At 44.1% G+C, this 24,156-nt stretch overlaps 2 protein-coding genes across 2 annotated transcripts; both read left to right on the top strand.

The window, feature by feature from the left end:
• Positions 1-1,078: 1,078 nt before the first annotated feature.
• On the top strand, positions 1,079-8,634 carry LOC306921232 (ovochymase-2-like; the record flags this gene model as incomplete). Its single annotated transcript, XM_079498343.1, has 5 exons — positions 1,079-1,208; positions 1,997-2,137; positions 6,002-6,142; positions 8,461-8,543; positions 8,620-8,634. 5 exons carry the CDS (start codon positions 1,079-1,081, stop codon positions 8,632-8,634), a joined length of 510 nt encoding a protein of 169 aa, XP_079354469.1.
• Positions 8,595-24,070, top strand: LOC306922338 (ovochymase-2-like). Its single transcript, XM_079499867.1, has 16 exons — positions 8,595-8,706; positions 9,670-9,855; positions 10,826-10,935; positions 12,299-12,399; positions 14,316-14,593; positions 14,984-15,147; positions 15,506-15,689; positions 15,953-16,171; positions 17,069-17,206; positions 17,452-17,673; positions 18,346-18,528; positions 19,161-19,273; positions 19,636-19,730; positions 21,685-21,974; positions 22,458-22,618; positions 23,835-24,070. The coding sequence occupies exons 1-16, from the start codon at positions 8,658-8,660 to the stop codon at positions 24,024-24,026; spliced, it is 2,685 nt and encodes an 894-aa protein (XP_079355993.1). The 5' UTR covers positions 8,595-8,657; the 3' UTR covers positions 24,027-24,070.
• Positions 24,071-24,156: the final 86 nt, after the last annotated feature.

The following is a 24,156-nucleotide window of genomic DNA, read 5'->3' as shown; positions in this document are numbered from 1 at the left end:
ACACACATACTGTACACATATAGCAGCAAATGCATACTACATGTATGAATAAACAAAGATACTGGCCAAACCACACCAATGCAACTACTCGCATCTCCTTGCAACATGCAACCATTATCCCCAGTTGCAAGGATCTCTCTCTAGGTCGTCCTCATATGCACACAAACGCACCTAATAATTGGCATGATCCAATGCGGAAAGCACTCTCTTTATAGATGACAATGCATAATATTGATGAATGGATTTCAAATCGACTCCATGGGTTGCAGCAAAGCAAGCACTGTTTGCTGTTTACATACTGTATACCCCATTGTGGTTTGAAATCCAGTCTGATGAATGCTAAAATGTAATTACCAACTATTCTAACTAATTTATAACTACCAACATAGTGAGCCCACACTGTTTCTTCAGGAACGGTATTGTTCTGAAGAGTATTTAGGCTCCTTAACGCCATGGAAGTTGTGCAGTGTACTGCCTTCATAGTAAAATCCTTTGTTAAATTAACTCAGCGAGTGTACTAATGGATCTATTTTTTGTTCTTGTTCCTGTTCATGTGTGCTTGACAAGTGGCGCATCACGGTACCAGAGGGGGAGCAGGTTCGACTGACGTTCACCTTCTTTGATCTGGTTCCCGAGGCCTGTGGAGACTTCGTGGAGGTCTTTGATGGACACAAAGCTGGCTCAGAAACCATGGGTAGGACTCGGATTGTGTGTGTGTGTGTGTGTGTGTGTGTGTGTGTTGAAATATTATAGAAGGCTTTGGTCTTCATTCACAACATGTAACAGACCATGGGCTTCAACTCACGCAGGCCTGTTTTTGGGCCCATTGAGAACTAGATGATTAGCAATTATTATTAGTATAATGATAATAAATTAATCCTATATTATTGTACACCTGTAGAATTGAATTGCACAAACATGTCGGCACTCAAATATGGCCTTTTGCATAAAGTCTCCCCCTGCCCAAACCGACTCCATCTTTTGGATTTCATCTTTATGCTAAGAAAGGTTTTAATATCTTGCAGGCAAATTCTGTGGTGGTAATGTTCCAAAACCCCTGGAATCCTCTGGCAACACCATGGTGCTCCGTTTCAAAAGCGACAACACATTGAGCTCCAAGGGATTCAGTGCCACCTACACCAAGACCAGCCTTCCTCCTGTCGTCGTCCCCACGACACCAAGACCCACGCCCACAACAAGACCCACGAGTACCACAACACCTTGTAACTCTACACCAAGTCCCACGACACCTCGTCCCTCTACTACACCTCCACAGCCCACAACTACCACACCGGGACCCACAACAACACCAATAGGTATGCTTTATATCTTTGGGGTTCCATTTGTCTGATTTGACTGTACTACCTGTACTATTAACAATCATGTTAATTTTTCTACTAACTTCTGACTTCCATTGATTTAATCCGAGATGCAGACTCATGAGTCATGACTAAAGTAAATAGACATGTCGTGGGCGTCCCTCAAAGTTTGTTACTGTCAATCGTACAGTAGCCTCAGAGACCACAGGCGTTTTGTTTTCAAAATACAATAAAAAGCCTGGGCAAGACCCCCTTCAATTGTGGCAGACAGGAGCGTTAACGCTTCTCTCTCTCTCTCTCTCTCTCTCTCTCTCTCTCTCTGCTGATTACTGATCAGGTGTGCTGGGCTCACCTGCGTTGCAGGGGCACCTGAATTCAGTCACGCACGCACGCACGCACGCGTCTCTCTCTGCAATGCAAGTGGCTGTCTCTGTGTACACTGTTGCTTTTTGGTCTCTTTGAATCAACCACATTGATCCTGGAGTCTGTGGTGGTTATAGCCTCAGGGCACTACAATGACAGATGTGAACGTGTGCTCTTCAACAGTTCATAAATAAACATGTCCCACATAAACATGCACTGTCCCCATTTGACAGCTTCTGGCTGCGGTGGTCCAGGAACACTCAGCGGGAGAAAGGGAGTGATACAGTCTCTTGGATTTCCAAATGCGTACCCAGCTCACCTGCGTTGCTCCTGGAAGATCCAGGTGCCCAAGGGCCTCCTGGTGAAGCTGCACATCACTGACATGTCCATCACAGGAGAGCCTGGACAGTGTGCAGAAGACAAGCTGATCATCTCAGATATCTACAAAACACTAGGTGAGCCATGTGTGATGCTGTTATTGGACAGTGTGCAGAAGACAAGCTGATCATCTCAGATATCTACAAAACACTAGGTGAGCCATGTGTGAAGCTGCTATACTCATGGGTCATGTGGTGGCTACTGATGTGTGATAATTACAGATGTGCAATGGCCAAAAACATAGCAATGGAAAGTGTAAGAGTCGGGGCAGTTTTGCATAGCCACGATTGGATATCTCTGCCCATCTCTCCCTACTGTCTGGATCTACATCTAAATTCATTGTCCCACTGCGGGACAGTTTATCGTTAGGCTTTTGAGCAGGAGCACGTGCACGTGAGAATGTGTTGCTCTCGATGCATGCGGCAAGCACTCACCTGGCTACCTTGCATAACAGTAGGTCAGGTGTGTTCAAATATGTCCTCGCATACACAGTACAGACAACAGAGCATTCTGGCTATACAGTACTCCTATATGCATTCAAGAAGAATTACTAAAACTATTCATTTCCTAAGGTTCAAGGTTCAAGTTTATTTAAAGTCCCCGAAGCAGCATCATAGACAGTCATCACAACATCAAACAACACAATAAAATACAATAAGACATACTAGAATACACATGGCCGATACCAGAAAAAAGTACAATAAGTGCACATTTGACCTTAAAGTGCAAGGTGCTATGCAATAAAGTGCACATTGTACATACTGTAGGCACAGAAGACAGAACCAATAAAGTGCTCATAAGGCCTGATTATCTCCATGACCTTCCTGCAGCAGCAGATACAAATGGACCGTTGGCCCGATCCATGCCAAACTGTGCACACACACTCCCTGGATGCCAACGATGAACCTCTGCCCCAAATATTCCTCAACGGCCTGTTATAGCGCCACCATGAGGCCGATTTAGGCAAAACACATTTCTGTAGATAACTCGTACACATTTTATCCATAGATCACACAATACACTATCTCCATAGTCATGTGATCAACACGGATCTGCACAATTTCCCATCTTCCATCCTGATTGGCTAAGATTGGCTTCCAAAGCTCACATGATTGGTCCGTTTCGAACAAAATGCCACAAATCACAAACACAGTGTCCAATTTCCATGAAATTATACACACACATTTCCACTAGGTCGAGGACGACATGCCACTATTCTTTTCCCAAATCAGCCTCATGGTGGCACTATAACAGGCCAATTCCTGTTTTTACCTATAACTGCATCGATCTGTATACAACTTATGTATGCGCACTCCCTAGAGGCCATGGAAAAACATTTTCCCTGCATCCCCCCACACCTGCCGGTTATAGCACCACCATGAGGCCGATTTCTGCAAAACACATTGTCTATGTTAGGCACAGATTTCATCCAAATCTCACGCAAATCGGTACACATGATCTCTGTAGTCATGTGATCAAGACGAGCCTGTTGGATTTCTCAGATTCTACAATGATTGGCTAAGATTGCCTTCCAAAGTTTTCAGGAGTAGCCCGTTTTGTACAAAATGCTGCACATGTCCTGTTCATCCAGAATTATATCCTCAGAGATGCTAAGAGTGATCTGGCTCTGCATTTCCTCAACAAAATTAAGAAAATTGTTGCAAGAAACAAAAAAACATGTTTATATTACTCCTAAACATTTTGCAAAACATCACACACACACTCCTATCCTCCTGGTGGAGACCTGTGCCCAGAAGGGCACTTTTTCTAGTTTTACCTGTTTTTAGTGGCACGAGGGGCCCGCAAGCGAAGGCCAGGTGGAAGGAGTTTGTATTCTACATTTAGTGGGTGAGCAGCATCAGAACGAATAGACAGAGCTTTGTTGAGCACCTGTCTGTTAAAAATCACACCTGTGTGAAGTAAGTGGTGCAACTCTGTGTGGGGGTCCCCGGAACTTTCAGACCCGCAGGGACACGCTCAGGGTGCTGGCCCGGTTCCGGCGAAATCCATCTGGTCTGCATTGTTGGTCTCTTCTTTGCAATGCTGCTTCTGTAGTCAATGTCTCTGGTTCTGCTCCCCCCTCAGCCGCTTTAAGTGCATGGTGGTTTCCTTGCTTCAGCCAGCCAGCTGTCGCTGCTGTCCTCTGTCCATTATTCACTGAAGATGTCCTTTTTATTCTTCTTCACAGCAGTGTTACTGTGAGGCTCATCTGTAACCGTGCCATTCAGAGTCTATTCATCTCCCACTCTTTGATAGTTTACCCTCAAAGGACTTGTAGATGTAGAATAACTCATGGTGGTTACAGTCTGTTGCTTCTGTAGCTTGCTCCTGTGTTGCGAGCCGGTCTGGAACTCCGGATCTGCATTCTGAAAGTCTTCTTCCCAAATCTCCTCCGAACCCCAAGTTCCTTTCGTGTAGCTCAGTGTCCTTGAAGACTGTTGTCCTCTAGTTAGTTAGTTAGATCGCTAGTCCTCTAGTAACCAAACAATTCACGCCTGTTAGATGACGCCATTATGTTATGGAAAGTAATTTGGGAGACACCGTAGTTCTCGACATCTTTTATTTATTTATCTTTTATTCATCGTTTATTCAGTGATGGATGGAGGGCTCGTCTGAGGACGACCTAGAGAGTGACAGTCAGAATCAGAATCTTGATTGGCTAATACACAATATCACACTGCTTAGTGGCAGATTACACAATGCTGATATCATATGTGTTGGCAGTATTCCCAGACATTCTTGTTCTTAACGTAGTCCAGAGGTTGACACACAGCACTATAGCCTCTCTCTCGTTCTGATATTAGGCCTGGTAACATTTATGATTATCAATACATGTCTTGAACACAATGCTTGCATAATTATGTATATATGGTAAAAACCATATCACTATAATGTCGTTGGTATAAAGAATGTATAAAAAGGCAGATAGAACATACCCCTGGGGTGAGCCGAAGATGCTAGGAAACTAGACTAGTATCTCATTAACCCACGTTGAGATCTGTTAGTTAAGAAATCAAGGATCCAGCCCAGACAACCAGACAAGGATCTACACCAAAGGAGTTAAACAGTTTCTCAACCAAAACATGGAGCTGTATGGTATTAACCGCTGAGGAGAAATCAATAAAAAGCAGCCTGGCATGGGTTTTACTACCTTCAATTTAAGGTGCTTGTGCAGGGGGTTAAGTGCATCTTGAACGCCCCTTCCAGCCCTGTACGCAGACTGGAGAGGGTCCATAGGCGATCCGTTTTGCCACAAGCTCGGACTTGACTAATCTTTCAAATTGCTTCATGATCAAAGAAGTTAAAGCAATAGGTCTGAAATCGTTAAGCGTTTTGGGATTATTGCTCTTGGCAATGGGCACTATAGTGTACTGCTTCCAGAGGGACGGCACCTTCTGCTGGAAAATAGACAGATTAAATATGTAATAAAAGATAGGGCCTAGTTGCTCAGCGCAGGTCTTTATCAGATGTTTATATCGATATCAGGAGTACACATACTCTTGGATGATAACAGATTTAGAGTTACACCATCGCTCGTTAACATATAAACACACACCCCCCGCCCGTTGACTTGCCCGTGGTATACAAACCTCTCCAGTTTCCTACTATTACTCATAAACTATGCACTCTAACCTGTGTGTGTGCGTGCGTGCGTGCGTGCGTGCGTGCGTGCGTGCGTGCGTGCGTGCGTGCGTGCGTGCGTGCGTGCGTGCGTGCGTACGTGCTTGCGTGCGTGCCTGATACTCACACTATGCATATTGACTTTTTTGAATTGCAAATGTAATCAGTTTAAAGGATGGAAAAAGAGAATATTATTTTTCTTTTAGCCTATTTGCATTTTGCTGATGCTCTTATCCATGAACCCCTCCCCCCCCCCCCCCCCCCCCCCTCTCTCTCTCTCTCTCTCTCTGTCTCTCTCCCTCCCTCCCTCCCTCCTGTAGGTACTCACTGTGGTTACATTCTTCCTCCTGTGGTGGTGAGTTCTAATGACGTGCTATCGGTCAGTTTCCAGTCGGACAGCCGTCTGACAGACCGGGGCTTCTCTGCCGAGTGGGAGGCTGTTTATCCAGAGGACATTGCAGGTACTCACACACCTGACACACACGCACACATGCACATGCACATGCACATGCACATGCACATGCACATGCACATGCACATGCACATGCACATGCACATGCACATGCACATGCACATGCACATGCACATGCACATGCACATGCACACACATGTGTACACACACACACACACACACACACACACACACACACACACACACACACACACACACACACACACACACACACACACACACACACACACACACACACACACACACACACACACAAACACACACACACACACACACACACACACACACACACTCACACTCACACTCACACTCACACTCACACTCACACTCACAGAAACACACACACACACCAGATGCCGGTGAGTCAGCTCAGGGCCTTATAATAACTGTCCATAAATCACTTCACACCCCCCGTCTCCATATCTGTTACAACAGGTCAGGTAGATGTAGGTAGAACAGTAGACGCTCTTCTAAAGCCCAGGTCAGGGTACATGTGGTGAGATAAAGCACAGATCCTCATCTCCATTATCAGACAGGAGGAGCACTTCATGTTCCACTTAGAACAAGAACAGCTGCACCTCGTGATGTTTGTGTCACTCACTCTGATAACGTCTGAAGGCCCATATATACTGAGCGGAGCCAACGGCCTCCATTATGTGACTTTGTGTGTATGTCTGTCTGTCTGAGTATGACCCATTGACCGCTGTCTGAGCACAGACCCATGAGGACCACCCATTGACCCCTGTCTGAGCACAGACCCATGAGGACCACCCATTGACCTCTGTCTGAGCACAGACCCATGAGGACCACCCATTGACCCCTGTCTGAGCACAGACCCATGAAGACCACCCATTGACCTCTGTCTGAGCACAGACCCATGAAGACCACCCATTGACCCCTGTCTGAGCACAGACCCATGAGGACCACCCATTGACCCCTGTAGAACAGCTGGGAGTCTTCCCCTCCCTATCAAATGTTGATGCTGAAAATTATATTATTATTATTATTATTATATTATTATTATTATTATTATTATTATTATTATTATTATTATTATTATTATTATTGATCTTATAGATTTGCACAATGCACACTGTGATATAATTAATTATTTGAGCCAGCTGTGTGAACTCAATTCAATTCAAAGGAGCTTTTATTGGCATGAGAAAACATACATTGCATACATTGCAACTGCACTGTTGCCAAAGTCAACAGTGCAGTTGCATTGCATTTCATACTTTGCCTATATTGAACAACTGCCATCTAGTGCAGGGGTTCTCAACGTTTTTGGCCGGGGACCCCCGGAAATGCTTTGGCAACGTCTCGGGACCCCCGCCCCGCCCCCTCCCGACCCCCAATATAAATTGACTGCTACAATAACCTTAAACCATTTTGGGCGGGAACCCCTTTTGGTGTTTTAAGCATTGTTATAATTTAGCTATTGAAAAATAGCAGATCTACAAGCTCATAGCGCACCACCGAGTGGCGCGCTACGAGCTTGTAGGTCTGCTATTTTTGAAAAATCGTGAAAATAAAATTTAATTATTTGAAAATAATTTGGGGACCCCCTAAAATAATTTGGCGACCCCCCGAGGGGTCGCGACCCACGGGTTGAGAACCCCTGATCTAGTGGATGAATTGGTGTATTGCTCAGAACACATCTTTCATTTGACACAAGCATACACAAGTACAGTAAGTAACATGTGAAAGTATGCAGACGTAAAAAGCATGCGTGTATTTCTCAGTCCTCACCCCAAAACATGCTTCCATTAGTATGTCTCCTGCTTGAGATGGAACGCTGGTGTCCTGTTAGTGCCTCAACGCCTGGTCTAGGGCCCACCAGGGGTCCAATTTGTGTTATTTTAGTTTAGTTTTTTTTTTTTAATCTTTGGAACATCAAACTACACTGTACATTTCCCAGTGTTATTTTACATCTGACTGTGTACAAATGTAAACAAATGAACAACCCGTATGGGTCCATTTCAACCCCTGGTGGTCCTGGGACCCGGGGTTGAGATGAGAACCAGGTTGTTCTGTTCCAGGCTCATGCGTGCACTAACCATAGACCTCGACACCTCGTTGTGAGGTCATGGGTTTGAATGCCCATGACCTTGTCACATGACCTTGGTTGATTGAACAGAAAAACGCTGTTGTGGACACGCCATCAAAATAATAGACACTACCCCCAGCACCCCTTATGGTTATGTGTAAATGGAGCTTTATACTGCTTGCCACTCAGCATCTTCACTGGAGAAGTTCAGTGCCTGCCTTGATCATGGTCTCTCTCTGTGTCACCATACATTTCAGAGATCCAGGGCTGTGGCATATCCACTACTGCAGAAAACGGAGTCATAAAGTCCCAGAACTGGCCAATGAACTACAAGGCCAACGTAGAATGCATGTGGAACATTGTGGTTCCTGTTGGGAAGAACATCACCCTGAACTTCACTCACTTTGACCTGGAAGGAAAAGACATCCTGACCTCCAAATGCTACGATAATGTCATGGTGTTTGAGGTCAGAACCCAGGATGGTCTGCTCCTGAAAAAGCATGGTAAGACGTGGTGCAGTATTACCATATTGATTAACTATGAAGATTACCTCAAAATGTTTGTACTGCTAGCTTCTGTCTGGTGTATTGATATATAATGCCTTCACATAGAGTATGTAGCACTGCAAATTATTAGCCACTTTCAACTTGGCATCCCTATTTTGGCCATGCCATTATTGTCAAGCCATTTCCAAGATTGTGCTTATTTGTGTCAGACAAACCAATTGTCGTCTAATCGAACTGAGTATATGACTTAAGTGATTAAGAAACTTGAAAGATGGAATATATATTGTAACGACCCTGCAAAAGACCCAGCCGTAACTTGCTCCAAGGGAGCTAGCTATCTTGGCTTGTTGCCTGCCAGTCTGCCAAGTTGGAGATCAGGGTTCGATCGGAAGTGGTCGAGGACCACTGGAGCGTGCCCTTGCGTGAGGGACGTGAGGGACTCGAGGAGTGAAGCAAGAAGCGCAAGTGCACGCTTCAGAAAGGTCGGGGTAGTTTAATGACCCTGCAAAGGACCCAGCCATAACTTGCTCCTCCAAGGGAGATTACATACTTTTCACCTATATTAATCCAAATTGAAAACCTATATTTATTCATCAGCATGAGTCTGTTCATTTCACAATCACTATCCAGGACCTCAAGAAATGAGCCAGGAGAACGACTCATCTCCTGACACATGATAGTTGTTACAATGTGATAATCCATAGTGACAAAGGCATTAACCTTGACAGCGGAAAATGAAACAGCAGAACAAACTAACCACTGAACAACAGAATACATCATTCACAGTTTCTGTAGATTCTCTTCCAACAAAAAATGCTAATGGTGCGAAGGAAAAATATACATAAATGAACAAAATTATACTGTATGAAATGTCTTAGAAAAGCAATTGTGTCGTTTAAATTAAGTACAGTATATTATGCTCTAACCATACAATGTATTATACTTCTCTTCCCTTTACAGGTCCATTCTGTGGTACTACTCTTCCTGCACCCATACAGACCCAGGGCAACAGGCTGCTGATGCGTTTCCATGCAGACTTTTTCACCGAGGCCAAAGGTTTCAGGGCCTACTGGAGCACAGACCCTGACCAGCCAGCTCCCACTGAGCCACCAACCCCACCCAACCCCTGGGACGACATCACCATAGGTAAGCCTTGTGAAGTATTTCACATCGCTGTAGCTTCGCTCACATGGTGGTGGTAATAACCACCACTTGGATACATATTTTATTGTGTGTCCAAAACCTGAAATAGGACATAGCTTGAATATGCAGCTAAATAGAGAGCTATAGCCCAATCTCCTTCATCAAAGTGTCACCTCTGCCTCCCGTGTGTACTGTAGATGTGTGTGAAACAACACTGTGATTTGATGTGCTGAGAGCACACCTTCCCTGCTGGCCGACTGTCACCTCAATTCTTTACAGATTCTTTGCCCAGTAATGGGGTCCAGCTGAACCAAAATAGTTTTATAGATGGACTCTGCTGAGTGTTTTTATTTTTCAACACAGCCTCCTGCCCATAGCAGGGGAGAGCCTGAGACAGTATAGAGGACATGAGCGTAGTGCTGCTGTTGAACACACTGGAAGCATCACCTCTGCATGGAAGCAACAGCATCACTGCATCTGTTGTCTTCAGGCAGCTTTTCTGCTGCAGTGCTGAACAGCAGGCTTATACAGGGAATAGATTTCCACATTAATAGCAGATGTACAAGCTCACAACGTGTCACAAATTCGCAAGGCTCTGCGTTCTGAGCTTGTAGATCTGCTAGTTTCAACAACGGTTCACCCCCGAATAGGAAAACTAGGGTTCATGTGGTTAAACTCAAGAGAGTATATAACTGAATCAATTGATGAAGTGTTGAAGACCAAATTTAAAAAGGGTACACAGCCTACTCTTGTGAAAATAAAAACCTGGCTAATCGCCAGGTACAGGGCAAATTAGGTTTGGTTGGGGGGGTCATACTTGCTACATTTACCCATAGCAGTGGACACCAAGATACATTTGTGTCTGGAGAAAAGAACACCCCAGAAAACCACTGTCCCAGAATATTTGTGGTTAGCAGTTTGTTATAGATTTGTTTCTTATACACACAGTCACATTCTGCCTTTCCTTCTCTAGAGTGGCCCATTCCATGTGGGAAACCAGCCATTCCTCCTGTCGTTAACACTCGCATCGTGAATGGAGAGCCAGCCAAACCCCACTCTTGGCCCTGGCAGGTGTCCATGCAGGTGAGATAATGACCCATGCACAAACAAACCTAACAAACAGAGTTCATACGAATCAAACTCATTATGTAGAACTTAGAAGAACCCAACAACAATGCACAGAACGGATAAAACAAAAAGAAAACTGTCTTAACGATATTTAGAGTCAGGAATCTAATTTCTTTCAGGATACAGTACATGATAATGTGGTATCAAGTAATTTGTGTCACATCCATTTTAGCACTGGTGGTGCAGGACGAAACAAGTAACACAATTAACTGGTAAAGGGTACACTTTGGAGCACATATCTTTGCCAGGCCTGCAAGCCTGTGTCATTCATACAGTAGGTTGTAGCCGGCGGGATGAGAGGAAAATATATCAGATAGATCATAAACAAAATTAGACCAAACCACAGGCTCACCAATCCAGCATACTGTATTCATATTCACCCTCCCCATGGTCACTAAGTCATTTTGTACAGAAAAGGTGTTGTATGTCTTAGTCCTCATTAAACTTCCAGGTTGCAGTGTATGGAGGTGCAGGTATAGTATAATGTAAGAGGTTGTGGATATTCCCTCCTCTATGGGGTAGGTGAATTTGAGCCTTTATGTGACATTTGAGCATGCATATCACATGATATCATATGTATATTTGCATGTACATTGTACAGTACAGTATGTATACGACACAGTATAATTGGAAAACCAGTGTTTTCACAGACGGAGGCACGCCATCTGAAGGTGACTTGAGCCACCAGAGTCACTGTCGAGTGAGCTTAGGCAAGCGAGTCGCCGCGTTGCGAAGTCACCTTCAGCCGACTCAGTGCTGTCCAAGTTATGTTCCGTTTGGGACACAATCGTAAATCATCCCCCCACCCCCCCTATAGTCGCTTCTTCTTTTTTTTTGACGGGGGACTCGTCCTCCAATGTAACCTGGAGGCCTTAATTAGGACAAAGACTCGGTCAATGACCATGAATATAATATGTTGGACTGGTGAGATCTTTTGTGGATTTGTATGTTCTCGTTGTCTCTTTTGTAAGGTTTCTACTACAGGATACAGGATAGGTACATGTGTACATCATCTGTGTTGGGTTGGGTGTGGGGTATTTCATCTATGTATTGCATTCCCTTGTTCATATATATGGTCAATAAAGGTCTTTGGGTCAATGGAATTAACTACATTTGCGTGCGTGCATGCATGCGTGAGTGAGTGCGTGCACGCATGTGTGCGTGCACGCATGTGTGCGTGTGTGTCAGGTGTGTGAGTACCTGCAATGTCCTCTGGATAAACAGCCTGTGTGTTTGTGTGTCGTACGTGCGTGTGAGAATGTGCATGTGTGGGCATGTGCATGCTTACATTTACATGTCTACCTAAAATGTGTTTCAGGTCTGGCCAGCTAGCCGTCCAGAACCCACATTCTTCCACACCTGTGGTGGAACACTCATACACAAGAACTGGGTCCTTACAGCAGCTCACTGCTTCATAAAGTAAGTCTTCTGTAATTTTCACATACCGTGCAGATAACAGAAAGTAAAATTAGAAGATTTCATGTGATAGCATAGTGTTTTTTTTTTTTTTTAAACATCTGTTTATTATGAATGTTTGGCATACAGGCATTTCAGTAATATTCAAGCAAGTTACAGATTGGTCAAAAAAATAGCAGAAACATACAAACAAAACAAGACTTACAATAAAAAGAGACAAAACATAACCGTCAAAGAAAAAGACAAAAACAATTAAATAATAACCGACATGGCTGATGACTACACCGCACTCCGAGGACAGAAACAACATCACAACACAATCTAAAAAACATTTACATTAATTAGATGACATTACGGGGCAGAACAACATCGTATACAATCACCTCAGTCCAACACAACAAGCATCTCAATAATGGGTGACCAGATTCTTTGAAACAAGGGTTCCCTTTTCGACAGGGTAAATCTAATTTTCTCCAAATGCAGCACTCCTCCCAGCTCCCTTAGCCACATATCAACTGTCGGAGGTTTATCCGACTTCCAGGCCTGTAGTATTGATAGCATAGTGTTTAAGACCTCTTAAAAGTTTATGAATAGAAAAAAATTACTTATAGAAAATAACAATATTGAAAGGAACTTAAAGGTACATTCAGTGATTTCACTTAATTCAACTATCACTTATTTTTTCTTATTTTTTGGATAATCCTCCCTACTATAAAGTGTGCTGACCATATAAGGAGTTCCCTGTCCCCAGTGAGCCCCTGGGGTCAAAAAACCCTAGTTTCGGTTTGGGCTTTGGGTGGCAAAGCTTTCATCCAATCAGGATGAGAGGTGCCTTCCTCCAATCGTGATCGAGTGTGGCTGGCATTGGTGCGCGTGCTGTTGGTCTGTTGTACTTCCCCCACTGTAGAGCGTGTGCATGTGCACATCTTGTTACCGGGTGGACCGTTTTTTTTTCCAAATCACCCAAATCACTGAATGCTCCTTTAAGTCGTAGCAGGCAATATCATCTTTGGTTATGACACTAAAACCTTTGCGATTGGGACTCAAGTCTTCACTTCACTTTACTTTCATTCAAAGTTTGCAACGAGAAACCAGAAACTTCCTTGGAGCCTATTTGCCTACTATCTTGCTGGGCAGTTGTTTGGGCTGTGTTGGTGAGAGCCTGTGGTTTTACTAGAGGCTTAAGATCCTCTGGTACCAGAGGGAAACCGTGTTAGAGATGATTCCCCAGATTGGCTAATGGACCTCAGCATAACTAGAGCCATACTGATGCTGTGTAGAGACTGTGTGCACAGTGTCTTATTGGGAGGTGCAAGGACATGGCTTTATCATCTCCACTGGGAAATTTGGATCGATGCATGATCCCGAGAGACGACATTAACAGAAAAAGGTTAAATAAACAATGGAAATGCAGAACCTATGTATAAGCTTTTGGCGTTTTTGTTGATATTATTTGATAGGACAGTGTAGCAGCTGAACCTGCAGCACAGGTCTCAGAGCCAGATCAAATTATATACACATATATGCACAATCTCTGTAAAGCGACTTGGATAAAGTTGCTATATAAATGCACCAATTATTACAGTGCAAATTAGCTCAGTATTATTATGCTGTGCCCAGTCTGTGGTGCTCAAATGGGTCTTTCAATGCACACATGCACGTCTCTATCCTAAAATGAATACTGCCAGAGGCCTCTCTCCTCTGCTATCTCCCTCTCAGCCTTCCAGTTGAAAACCTCTCAGGGGAATGGACTGCTCAATCCCCTTAAAAAGAGAAATCTATTTTCCTCACATGATGGCATGCTCAGTCAGCTCTTATTTGCCTTAAAAGGCTCCTTTGTAGAACAGCCCAATTGTGTCCATTTGCCGTGCATGGTGCGGTATCAGTATCGATTAACCCAATCCCCCTTTCCTCCCCAGCTACGCAGATGAGCTGCAACGCTGGCGCATGTGCCTTGGCAAACACAACCTGACCTACACGGAGCCCAGCGAACGCTGCTTCAACGTGACAGGAATCTACCGCCATGAGAGCTTCAAGTACCCCACCATCCCCACCGTGGAGTTTGACATCGCCCTGATCAGGCTGGACGGGGAGGTGATTCCCACCAATGAGATCTCTTACGCCTGCTTGCCGTCCGTGGAGGAGGTCCTACTTGGGGGAAAGAAATGTTACGCCTCGGGATGGGGAGATGAAACTGGTGCTTGTTATTATGTTTTTCATTATTTTAATTTTAATTAAAACATACACATGTGCAATATAACATACCACAAGGTATTGACAACACAGGTAACAAACATGTGCAAGATAAACTAATGAAAACGAATCGTCTCTAGTAAGGGAAGAAGCTACATGTTGCAATGCACATTTGACATGTCCTCAATCTATTTTTGCTGTGCTGATCTGCTTCAAATGTCTTTGTCATTTCAAAAATAATAACATACTAGTGTACATTATTATGCAGTATCAGGAGCACAACTGGAACAGCTTGCACGCTCTCTGCTGGAACAAAGGTGTAACTACTTCCAGACAGTGTTGTATTATATGCACTATAGGCGCAATCTCTGCTTGTTTCTTATCTGTTAACCAGGTGATTCAATGAATGCTAAAGTGGCAGAGGCCCTGAACCAGGTGGCCTTGCCTGTGGTGCCGTATGACACCTGTAAGAGGGCAGACTGGTGGTGGTTCCAGGTTAAAACCTCCATGATCTGCTGTGGCTTCTCCTTGCCTGATGAGCTCGCGTCAGTCTGCCAGGTAAACACAGGCATAAACAATGACAAAAAGGCTACCCTGAGGCTGATACACAGAGGGGCAGCGTATATGAGCCCAGGCTGTATCTAGGCAAGGACTGATACAGCCGTGGTTGGATACAATTTACGTATTTATCATGCACATACCCATAGCCTAGAAAATACCATTTGATCAACACTTAAATTGAATTAATAGATTAACGTCACTGTCAATGATGAGCTGCCCTGGTGAATGAAATGGTATAGACATTTTAAATGTTGGGAAAGAGTTGGCTGAAAAGACAAAATCATTTCATTCGACATAATAATATTATATTTCATGTAAAAATCATGCTGATAACCTCTGCCATTTTGTGAAACAGGGAGACTCAGGTGGCCCTCTGGTGTGTCAGGATACTGTGGGTGCCCCCTGGGAGGTGCATGGCATCACTAGTTTTGGCCCCATCGGCTGTATCATGAACAAGAAACCCTCTGTGTTTACCCGCTCCTCTGCTTACATCCCCTGGATTGAGAACGTCATCCGCAGGGACATGTACAACGAACACAGTACGTTTCAACTTGTTCTTAATCTACTCTCCACCGACCCAAACTACTCAGCACTGCAGTTGAGGTTGTCTTGTCTTAAAGCATGGGATTTACCCTCCATGCAGGTGCAGTGCATACTGCAAGAACACCATCCTCCGTCATGCTTCCCCATCTGCCTGTGTGTCTGTGTGGTGAATCTAGTATGAATCTACATATATGACAGTGTATGATCTAATATATAGTATTTCACAATTTTTCCCTTTCCTGCCCCCACCTCTCTCTAGCATCTGGCTGTGGTGGTCCAAAGGACTTGACCGGTACAGAGGGCAGTCTGTCCTCCATGGGTTGGCCTGGCAGCTACAGCAACAGAGCCAACTGCCAGTGGAACATCCAAGCACCCGCTGGCAAGCTGGTCCACCTCCAATTCCACAACTTCTCCCTGGAGGAGAGCACGATGTGCATCAACGACAAAGTCACTGTCTACGACACAATAGGCACTATAGGTACAGTATGAAACCAATTCATTTGTGAATGTCATCATCCGTGTGTGCATATATTTGTGCTTACTCATGCGAACATGTGTGCACATGTGGATGTGCATGGCTACAAATAATCACATTAGCATGTTTCATGTGTGCATGTGAGCAGACGTGTACCACGTATGCACACGTGTGTTCATGCGGTGTACAGAATATGTACATAATGGCCTCCATTTTCCTTCTCGGCTGCTGGTAAATTTTCAGTGTCAGTCGATTCAGAGACATCATTATTCTCACGGCTATATCTCTTAGCCTGCACACTCCATGGTGTTTGGAACAGATGCCTATGATTATGTCTAAATGGCATTCCAGAGTCAAGCTGTTGTCGAGTCAGCGTACTGTGAAGGACAACACAAGACATACACACTGACAGGCTTTGCTGTGAACCTGTACTGTATATTGCTGGACCACTGTGATATGCAGCATTTTATCCTCAGGCATGATAAATCTTCAGGCATAATAAATAAAGGTTTATAACGAACTGCGGATGCTTAAGCGACATGTTGTGAGCTTAATTGTAGGTCGCGTGTATGAATGAAGTATGAATTCGGGCATAATGCAGATGAATTCCACACTTTATGTTGTGCTTTACAGTGTGGTTTGTTAAGTCTTCACAGCAGATACCCTCCGCCCGTTATTATAACGAGAAGTATCTGCAAAGACAGTACGAAAACGAAGAGCAACACAAAATAAATGTCTAGAAAAGCAACTGAGAAGGAATTTCAGATATTATGCAGTGTGGCTAGAAAATAAACTCTCGTTAACAGGGCAAAATGTACAGGTGATTCTTGAGAGGTTGAGCAGAATACAGTGCAACATCCTGCATTGCAGTACTCCATGTTTAAACTATCTCCCCTCCAGGCACCTACTGCAGCCACACAACACCCCCAAGGGAGCTGGTGAGCGATGGTGAGATGCTGCACGTCCGCTTTTCCTCCAACGACAGAATAGTGGATACAGGCTTCGTCGCTACCTGGAAGGCAGTGTCACCATCTGAGGGTAAGGTGACCACTTCAGTCCTTATTAAGCACATTAACTCCCTGGCGTCCATTTTGTTCTAAAGGCCCTTTTTTGTCAGGGCTGGTATAGTTGACTTAATGACTTTAATGGTTTTAACTCTTTTGTTAATGTCATTATAGGCAAAAGTACTATTTTGAAAACACTACTTCACAAATCATTGCCAATTATAACATTTTCCATAACCAGACTTGGTTTTCCCGCTTTTGTCTTGTCCACCTGCACAGCACCTTGCGGAGGCAGTTTCAGTAGTGAACAAGGAGAGATCATCTCCCCTGGCTGGCCCAATGATTATCCAGCCCAGTATGTGTGCACCTGGCGCATCACCATTCCCGGGGCCAAAAACATCCATGTAGTCTTCACTCACTTTGAAGTGCAGGCTGTCAACATGCTGGGTAACTGTGTGGATTATGTCGAAATCTTCAATGGAGATGGCATGGTCCCCCAAGGTTTGTTCTACAGTACATGACATCTTTCTTTGCGATACTTTTACTTTTACTTATACTTTTTTGGACATAGTTTTCATTTCAAGAGAACAACTATTAATTTATGTACTTAAAGACCCATGAATGCTAGACTTATTCCCGGGCTTTTCGCATCTCATTCAGAGAAACGCCTGGTAAATATCTCCGATAGAAAGCATCTATAGGGCGGTACTTCCATTTTATGTACTTTCCCCGGAAGTGGTCTTTTTCGACCAATAATGACACAACATTCACCAAAGTGTGCTACAAATCAGGTTTCTTACCTACCTGGTTATTCTACCTCTTCTCATTCTAGGCAAGACCCCTGGGAAACCCCGGTCAACCAAATTTATATGGTTTAAATGATTAATGAAATAAGGCAGTTCATAAAGTTTGAAGACTGAAACACTAACAGTAACACACAGATTATTTTTTAAATGTGTTTTCATTAACAAAATGGGCAGTTTAGTACAAGGGAGAGATGCCATGTCGTTTGAGAGGAAGAGTGAGAGGTTCTGGCTTTGAGATTCTGGAACAGATTTGAACCCAGGATGGCAGAGAAATAATTACTACAGTTCCCTTTATGTACCATGTCATATCTGCAGTGTCATAGTCAATACACAACTGGTAACATATCCACATTGGCTGCCATTACAGGTCGATTCTGCGGCTTCTCCCTGCCCCCTCAGGTTAATGTTCAGGGCAACACGGCCGTTGTCCGTTTCCTCAGCAACAGAGACAATCAGCAGAAGGGTTTCCGTGGTTACTGGACCACGGATGCCAGTGTAGAGCCTACTCTGTCCCCTCCACCCCCTAACCCCTGGGACAATATCACCATCAGTGAGTATGACACGCCCATCTTAGTCATAGGATTTTATTTATCTTTGTTAGCACTAGGAGGGCTGCCTTGATATTTATTTTCCGTTTTAATACTCATACTTTTTGTTCTTGTCCACATTTTAGTTATACATTACAATTATACAATTATATTATGTGCAATTTAAAAGCAAATTGCAGCAGAGTTGGCTGCAAGCTACTGTCTACTGGACAGGTGGATCTTTCTTCCTTATTTTTGTTTATTTATTTCTTGCACATTGTACATTGTACATTGTACCAGCTCAGTGGCCTTGTGGTTAGAGTGTCCGCCCTGAGACTGGGAGGTCAGGGTTCAATCCCTGGCCGGGTCATACCTGCTTGACACTCAGCATCAAGGGTTGGATTGGGGGTAAGTCCCTGTGACATACTAGCGTCATGTCCAGGGGGTGTACTTGTACATCAAGCTGCTTCAAGCTACAGAAACAGGAGATAGGCTCCTGCCCTATGGGCCTCATGGCTCATTCAAGGCTACTTACTTACATTGTACATTGTTTGTTTTCCAGATTTGTTTATTACACACAGTGTTTTTGCAGACTACAGCCTAAAAGATAGCAGGTCATTCATAGGAAGTGTTAATGTGAGCTCTCTGTTCACAGGCTGGCCAGAGGACTGTGGGATCCCGGCTATCCCACCGAAAAATGACACTCTCAGGGTTGTGAATGGAGTAGAGGCAGTGCCCCACTCCTGGCCCTGGCAGGTCTCCATGCAGGTATACCTAGCATGCATTTCTCCATGTGCGTCTGCACGTGGGTATATTTACAGTATGTGTCTGTCTGCGACTAAGACTGCGCCCCTGTGTGTGTGTGTGTGTGTGTGTGTGTGTGTGTGTGTGTGTGTGTGTGTGTGTGTGTGTGTGTGTGTGTGTGTGTGTGTGTGTGTGTGTGTGCGTGTGTGCGTGTGTGTGCGTGTGTGCGTGCGTGCGTGCGTGCGTGCGTGCGTGCGTGCGCCTTTCTGCTTGCTTACATGAGCATGATGTTAATGGGATGCTGTGCTGTATGTGTTTAATGCCTACTTGTCCTGCGTACATGTGTGTTCATTATACACTGATAGTTTTCTCTCCCTCTCCACCAGGCTTCTCCGGGGAGTCCGTTTCCTTATATGCATGGATGTGGAGGTTCCTTGATTCACGAGGAATGGATCCTTACTGCGGCTCACTGCTTCATGGTGTAAGTAAGATAGGATGACATGATTGGCTGAAAACCAAACAGAGGGAAAGATTGAGAGAGTGTATTGAACATAATATTCACATTGTGGCCAATTTGCTCATATGTCATACTCAGGGTTGGGAAACCCCACCCTGAGGTTGTCTGACGTAATCTTTTGCTGTGGTTTGAAAATCTAGACGTGAAGGCCTTGTAGCGGCCCAGACATGTAGTTGATAAAATTATTCCAGCAGGCCACGCACTTGTTCTCCCCGGCCTCACCCATAACGCCGCTGGACACTGGAATTGTACTTCAATAATAGCCCCCTACACAGTAGTAGTATTATAAATTGCTACATTTAATAGTGCAACAACAACTAACATTGTAATTTGTGACTGATGTTGAATGAAGTACTGATAGTCATGGCTGATGTTGTTAGTTTTCATGCAAAAAAGGTCACTGTCCTGCTCTTTCTCTGTGTTTCCTGTCTCTCTCACTATCAAATAAAAGGTCGTTAATAACTTTGGTGATGGAACTTGGGTCTCTGCAACTCTGCATCATAGTTTCCAAAAATCTCTGTTCCCTCCGGTCTAAACTAAAATGCAATGCCGTAGTTTTCAGAACACCAGTGTTTTGAAAAAGACCCCAAAGTAGTGTGGATGCTAGGGGTAAACATGGCAAACGTTATGCGTTTGCCATATTTATAGGACATATTCGTGTGGATGTAGAACTAGGATTCTGGTGCTTGTACTATATCTGTTATGATGGCCTACTTGCAAACTGAGAATTGACGCCCATTCATGGTTGTGTTTGTACTGTACTAGGCACTCTGGCTATAGCAGAACGTCAGTCTGAAGCCCATTCATGGTTGTGTTTGTACTGTACTAGGCACTCTGGCTATAGCAGAACGTCAGTCTGAAGCCCATTCATGGTTGTGTTTGTACTGTACTAGGCACTCTGGCTATAGCAGAACGGCAGTCTTAAAATGTAGGCCTAAATGCCAGTTATGTTTGTTGTCATCACAAGTACTGGCTAAAGGGCTCAAGTGTGAATGGAAAATATAGGGTGAGAGAGTTCACACTGCTTTAAAATGCAGCCCTCCTCTAAACCATGGGTTCTCAATGGGGTTGGGGGGGGGGGTCACAAAAATATTTTGTGGGTCCCCAGATTATTTGGAGAAAAGAAAAAAAAAGGAAATTAAGAGTTTACATACTGTACACATAGTACATGCATAAACCTTCCTTAATGATTATATCTGGTTTCAGCATTTATTTATGATGTATTTTCTCTATTATTAAAGTACTTTTAGCGGTTAATTTGTATTGGGGGTGGGGAGGGGGGGCGGTGCGGGGGTCGCGAGACATGGCCAAAGCATTTCCGGGGGTACCCAGCCAAAAACGTTGAGAACCCCTGCTCTAAACAACATTTTTAGGAGATTCCCTTTTAACTTGCGGTGAAGAGCTATAAGTCTGTGTATGTCAGACATTTCACTTTTGGTTAGATGTTATTAATTTGTTTGTTAATGCAAAACATGAATCACTAACACTGATGGGGTGTCATTCTCACTCCTTCCAATTAATATCCACTAAAGCAGAAAATAACCATATATCCACCCCCAACCGCACCTCCCTTGGCGTTACTGGCATGTGTGAATCCTGTCAACTTTATGGTGGTTATCGCCACCTCTCTTTGCTCGCTTGTTTGTTTCCCTTGCTTAAATGTGAGCCTGTAAAGCACTTTGAGACTGTGTATAGCCTCGCTAGCCAGTCTGTTTCACTGTAGGTTGTAACAGTGATTATAGCTGATCTATAAGCTCACAATGCATTGCAGAGGGTGCATTGTGAGCTTGTTGATCGACTGCCAGGTTGAAAGTGTTTACAAATAAAGTTGAGTTGTTGACTATCACACATCATTCACCAAAGTGTGCTACAAATCAGGTTTATTACCTATAGCTTATTCTACCTCTTCTCATTCTAGGCCTCTGAACAATCCCGGGTACTGGCGCATGTGCTTGGGTAAGCACCACATGAATTCCTCCATGGATGTTCCCTCTGCGGAGACCTGCTACGACGTGGATGGAATCATCCGCCATGAGGGCTTTGTCTATGAGCAGGACAGAACCGATATCACCAACGACATCGCCTTGGTGCACCTGACCCAACGGGTCAACATGACCGAGGAGATAAGCCCTGTTTGCCTGCCCGCCCCTGAGGCCTTGCTGCCTGCTGGGACCCCCTGCTACGTCACCGGCTGGGGAGATGAGAAAGGTAGAGAGGGAGAAGATCTAGCTCTCTTTTTAAGTCCATGCTTCTTTTCTGATCTAGTGCCTCCTACTTGCCTGATAATTCTAAATGCTATTTTAGACTAAGTGAACTAAGTGAACCTTAGCATACCTAGAAACATATTTCACTACATATGTTACAGCTGGCTTTCATATATGGTTCTCAGACCCTAATTTGGTAGAGAGTACTAACTCTGTGTGCTGGGAAGTTGGGAACTCAGAACTTGGTTTGTGAGCTTGTAGATCAGACCAGTGAGTTTTGCCTTTTTGAGAGAGAGAGAGAGAATTTTATCTACTTATACATAGCATATCAATCCGGTACGGTAAGTACCTGGGGTAAGACATAAGGTGCTATCATAGCAGCAGATATAGTGTACATGGTATGCTATGAACGTTAGTTAAGGTGCGAGAATAATACAATCTTGTATGAATGCAAAATATAATTTATCTTTCCAATCCCTCCATTTAGGGAGTATCTTCCCCAAGGTGTCAGAAAAGTTGAACCAGGCAGCCCTGCCTGTCATTGACTTCCCAACCTGCAGTAAGCCTGCCTACTGGTGGGACACCCTCAGGCCCTCCATGATCTGTGCCGGCTATGAATCTCCAGACGAGCTGAAGTCAGCCTGCCAGGTAAGAGGATCCATTCACAAACCCTGTTCAATGGATAGGAGAGAGTAAAGAGCATTGTGGAGAGATTTTGTGGGGAATGTTTTCAGTGTACTTTTAATGTAGTTATTAGTAATTAAGAAATTAGTATGAGCATATTTTCTTTGCATTATGACATTATGACATTATGCCCAATTAGCAAAACCCAAACTAAGCTCTATTACTAACAAAAATCCGGTAACTACTTATAAATAATAATCGAAAGGGGTACAAAAGGAGACTATGCTCTCTTCCTTTAGAGAGAAACAAAATGACATTCCCAGATACCGGTAGACATTGCAAGAGAAGTGGGATCAAGTTCACAGAACAGTATTGTTTGTCGGTACGAGAGCACACAAAAGAAAGTCCTCTACTTGGTTTGCTAATTGAACCGGGTCTTCCCTGTGGATGCCTTTGTCACGTGCTATTATATAAGTGTGCTAGCATCTATCATTTTGGTTGTTTGCAACGAAAAGTGTTTGTTTGTGTGAGGTCAACCTTGGCAGCCAATATTGGCCAAGTTTGCAGACATAATTGGGCAGGGAACCAAAGCTTGTATAGATTTATGGGGGGTGCTATGCATGGTAAGATGCACCAGCGTTTTTAAATTAAATTAAATGAAAAAGCCTCTGCAGGGTCTGCAGTAGGGTTGTGTATGGCTCTGGAACAATCAATGACATGACAAATGCAGCTTGTTGACTTGAGCAGGTTTTCTCTCTACACATAGGCCTACCATCAGTCACTATAGCTCCTGATTGACTTGAACAGGTTTTCTCTCTACACATAGGCCTACCATCAGTCACTATAGCTCCTGATTGACTTGAGCAGGTTTTCTCTCTACACATAGGCCTACCATCAGTCACTATAGCTCCTGATTGACTTGAACAGGTTCTCTCTCTACACATAGGCCTACCATCAGTCACTATAGCTCCTGATTGACTTGAGCAGGTTCTCTCTCTACACATAGGCCTACCATCAGTCACTATAGCTCCTGATTGACTTGAGCAGGTTTTCTCTCTACACATATAGGCCTCCATCAGTCACTAGCTAGCTCCTGATTGAGCACCAGAAATTGACCTGATTGGACTTTGATGAATCAAATCAGATCACAACAGTTCAAACGGATCTTCACCACTTTTTATCCTCACTTATAAAGTAAATGTCTCTTCTTCGTCTCTCGCCCGACCTTCCCCTTCTTCAGGGTGACTCCGGCGGGCCGTTTGCCTGCCAGGCCTCTGAAACCTGGGAGGTCCATGGCATTGTCAGCTTTGGTCCTCAGGGCTGCATCAAAGACAAGAAACCTTCCGTGTTCACCCGTGTATCAGCCTTCAGTGATTGGATTGAGAACAACATCAAGAAATTCATGTATAGTAATAATGGTACGACGTACTAATATGTACAGATTGTATGTTAATTGAATCAAACGTAACACGGCAAGTCGACAACCCTTGGTAAAACTGTAGTTCATGTGACATAAGCAATTTCAAAGCCATACCATGGGAAATAACGTTGTAATATTGTAA

Source organism: Electrona antarctica (genome assembly GCF_951216825.1).
Source record: "Electrona antarctica genome assembly, chromosome: 4".
Taxonomy (NCBI): domain Eukaryota; kingdom Metazoa; phylum Chordata; class Actinopteri; order Myctophiformes; family Myctophidae; genus Electrona; species Electrona antarctica.
Note: the sequence above shows the minus strand (reverse complement) of the source record. Positions and strands in the feature narration are given on the sequence as shown.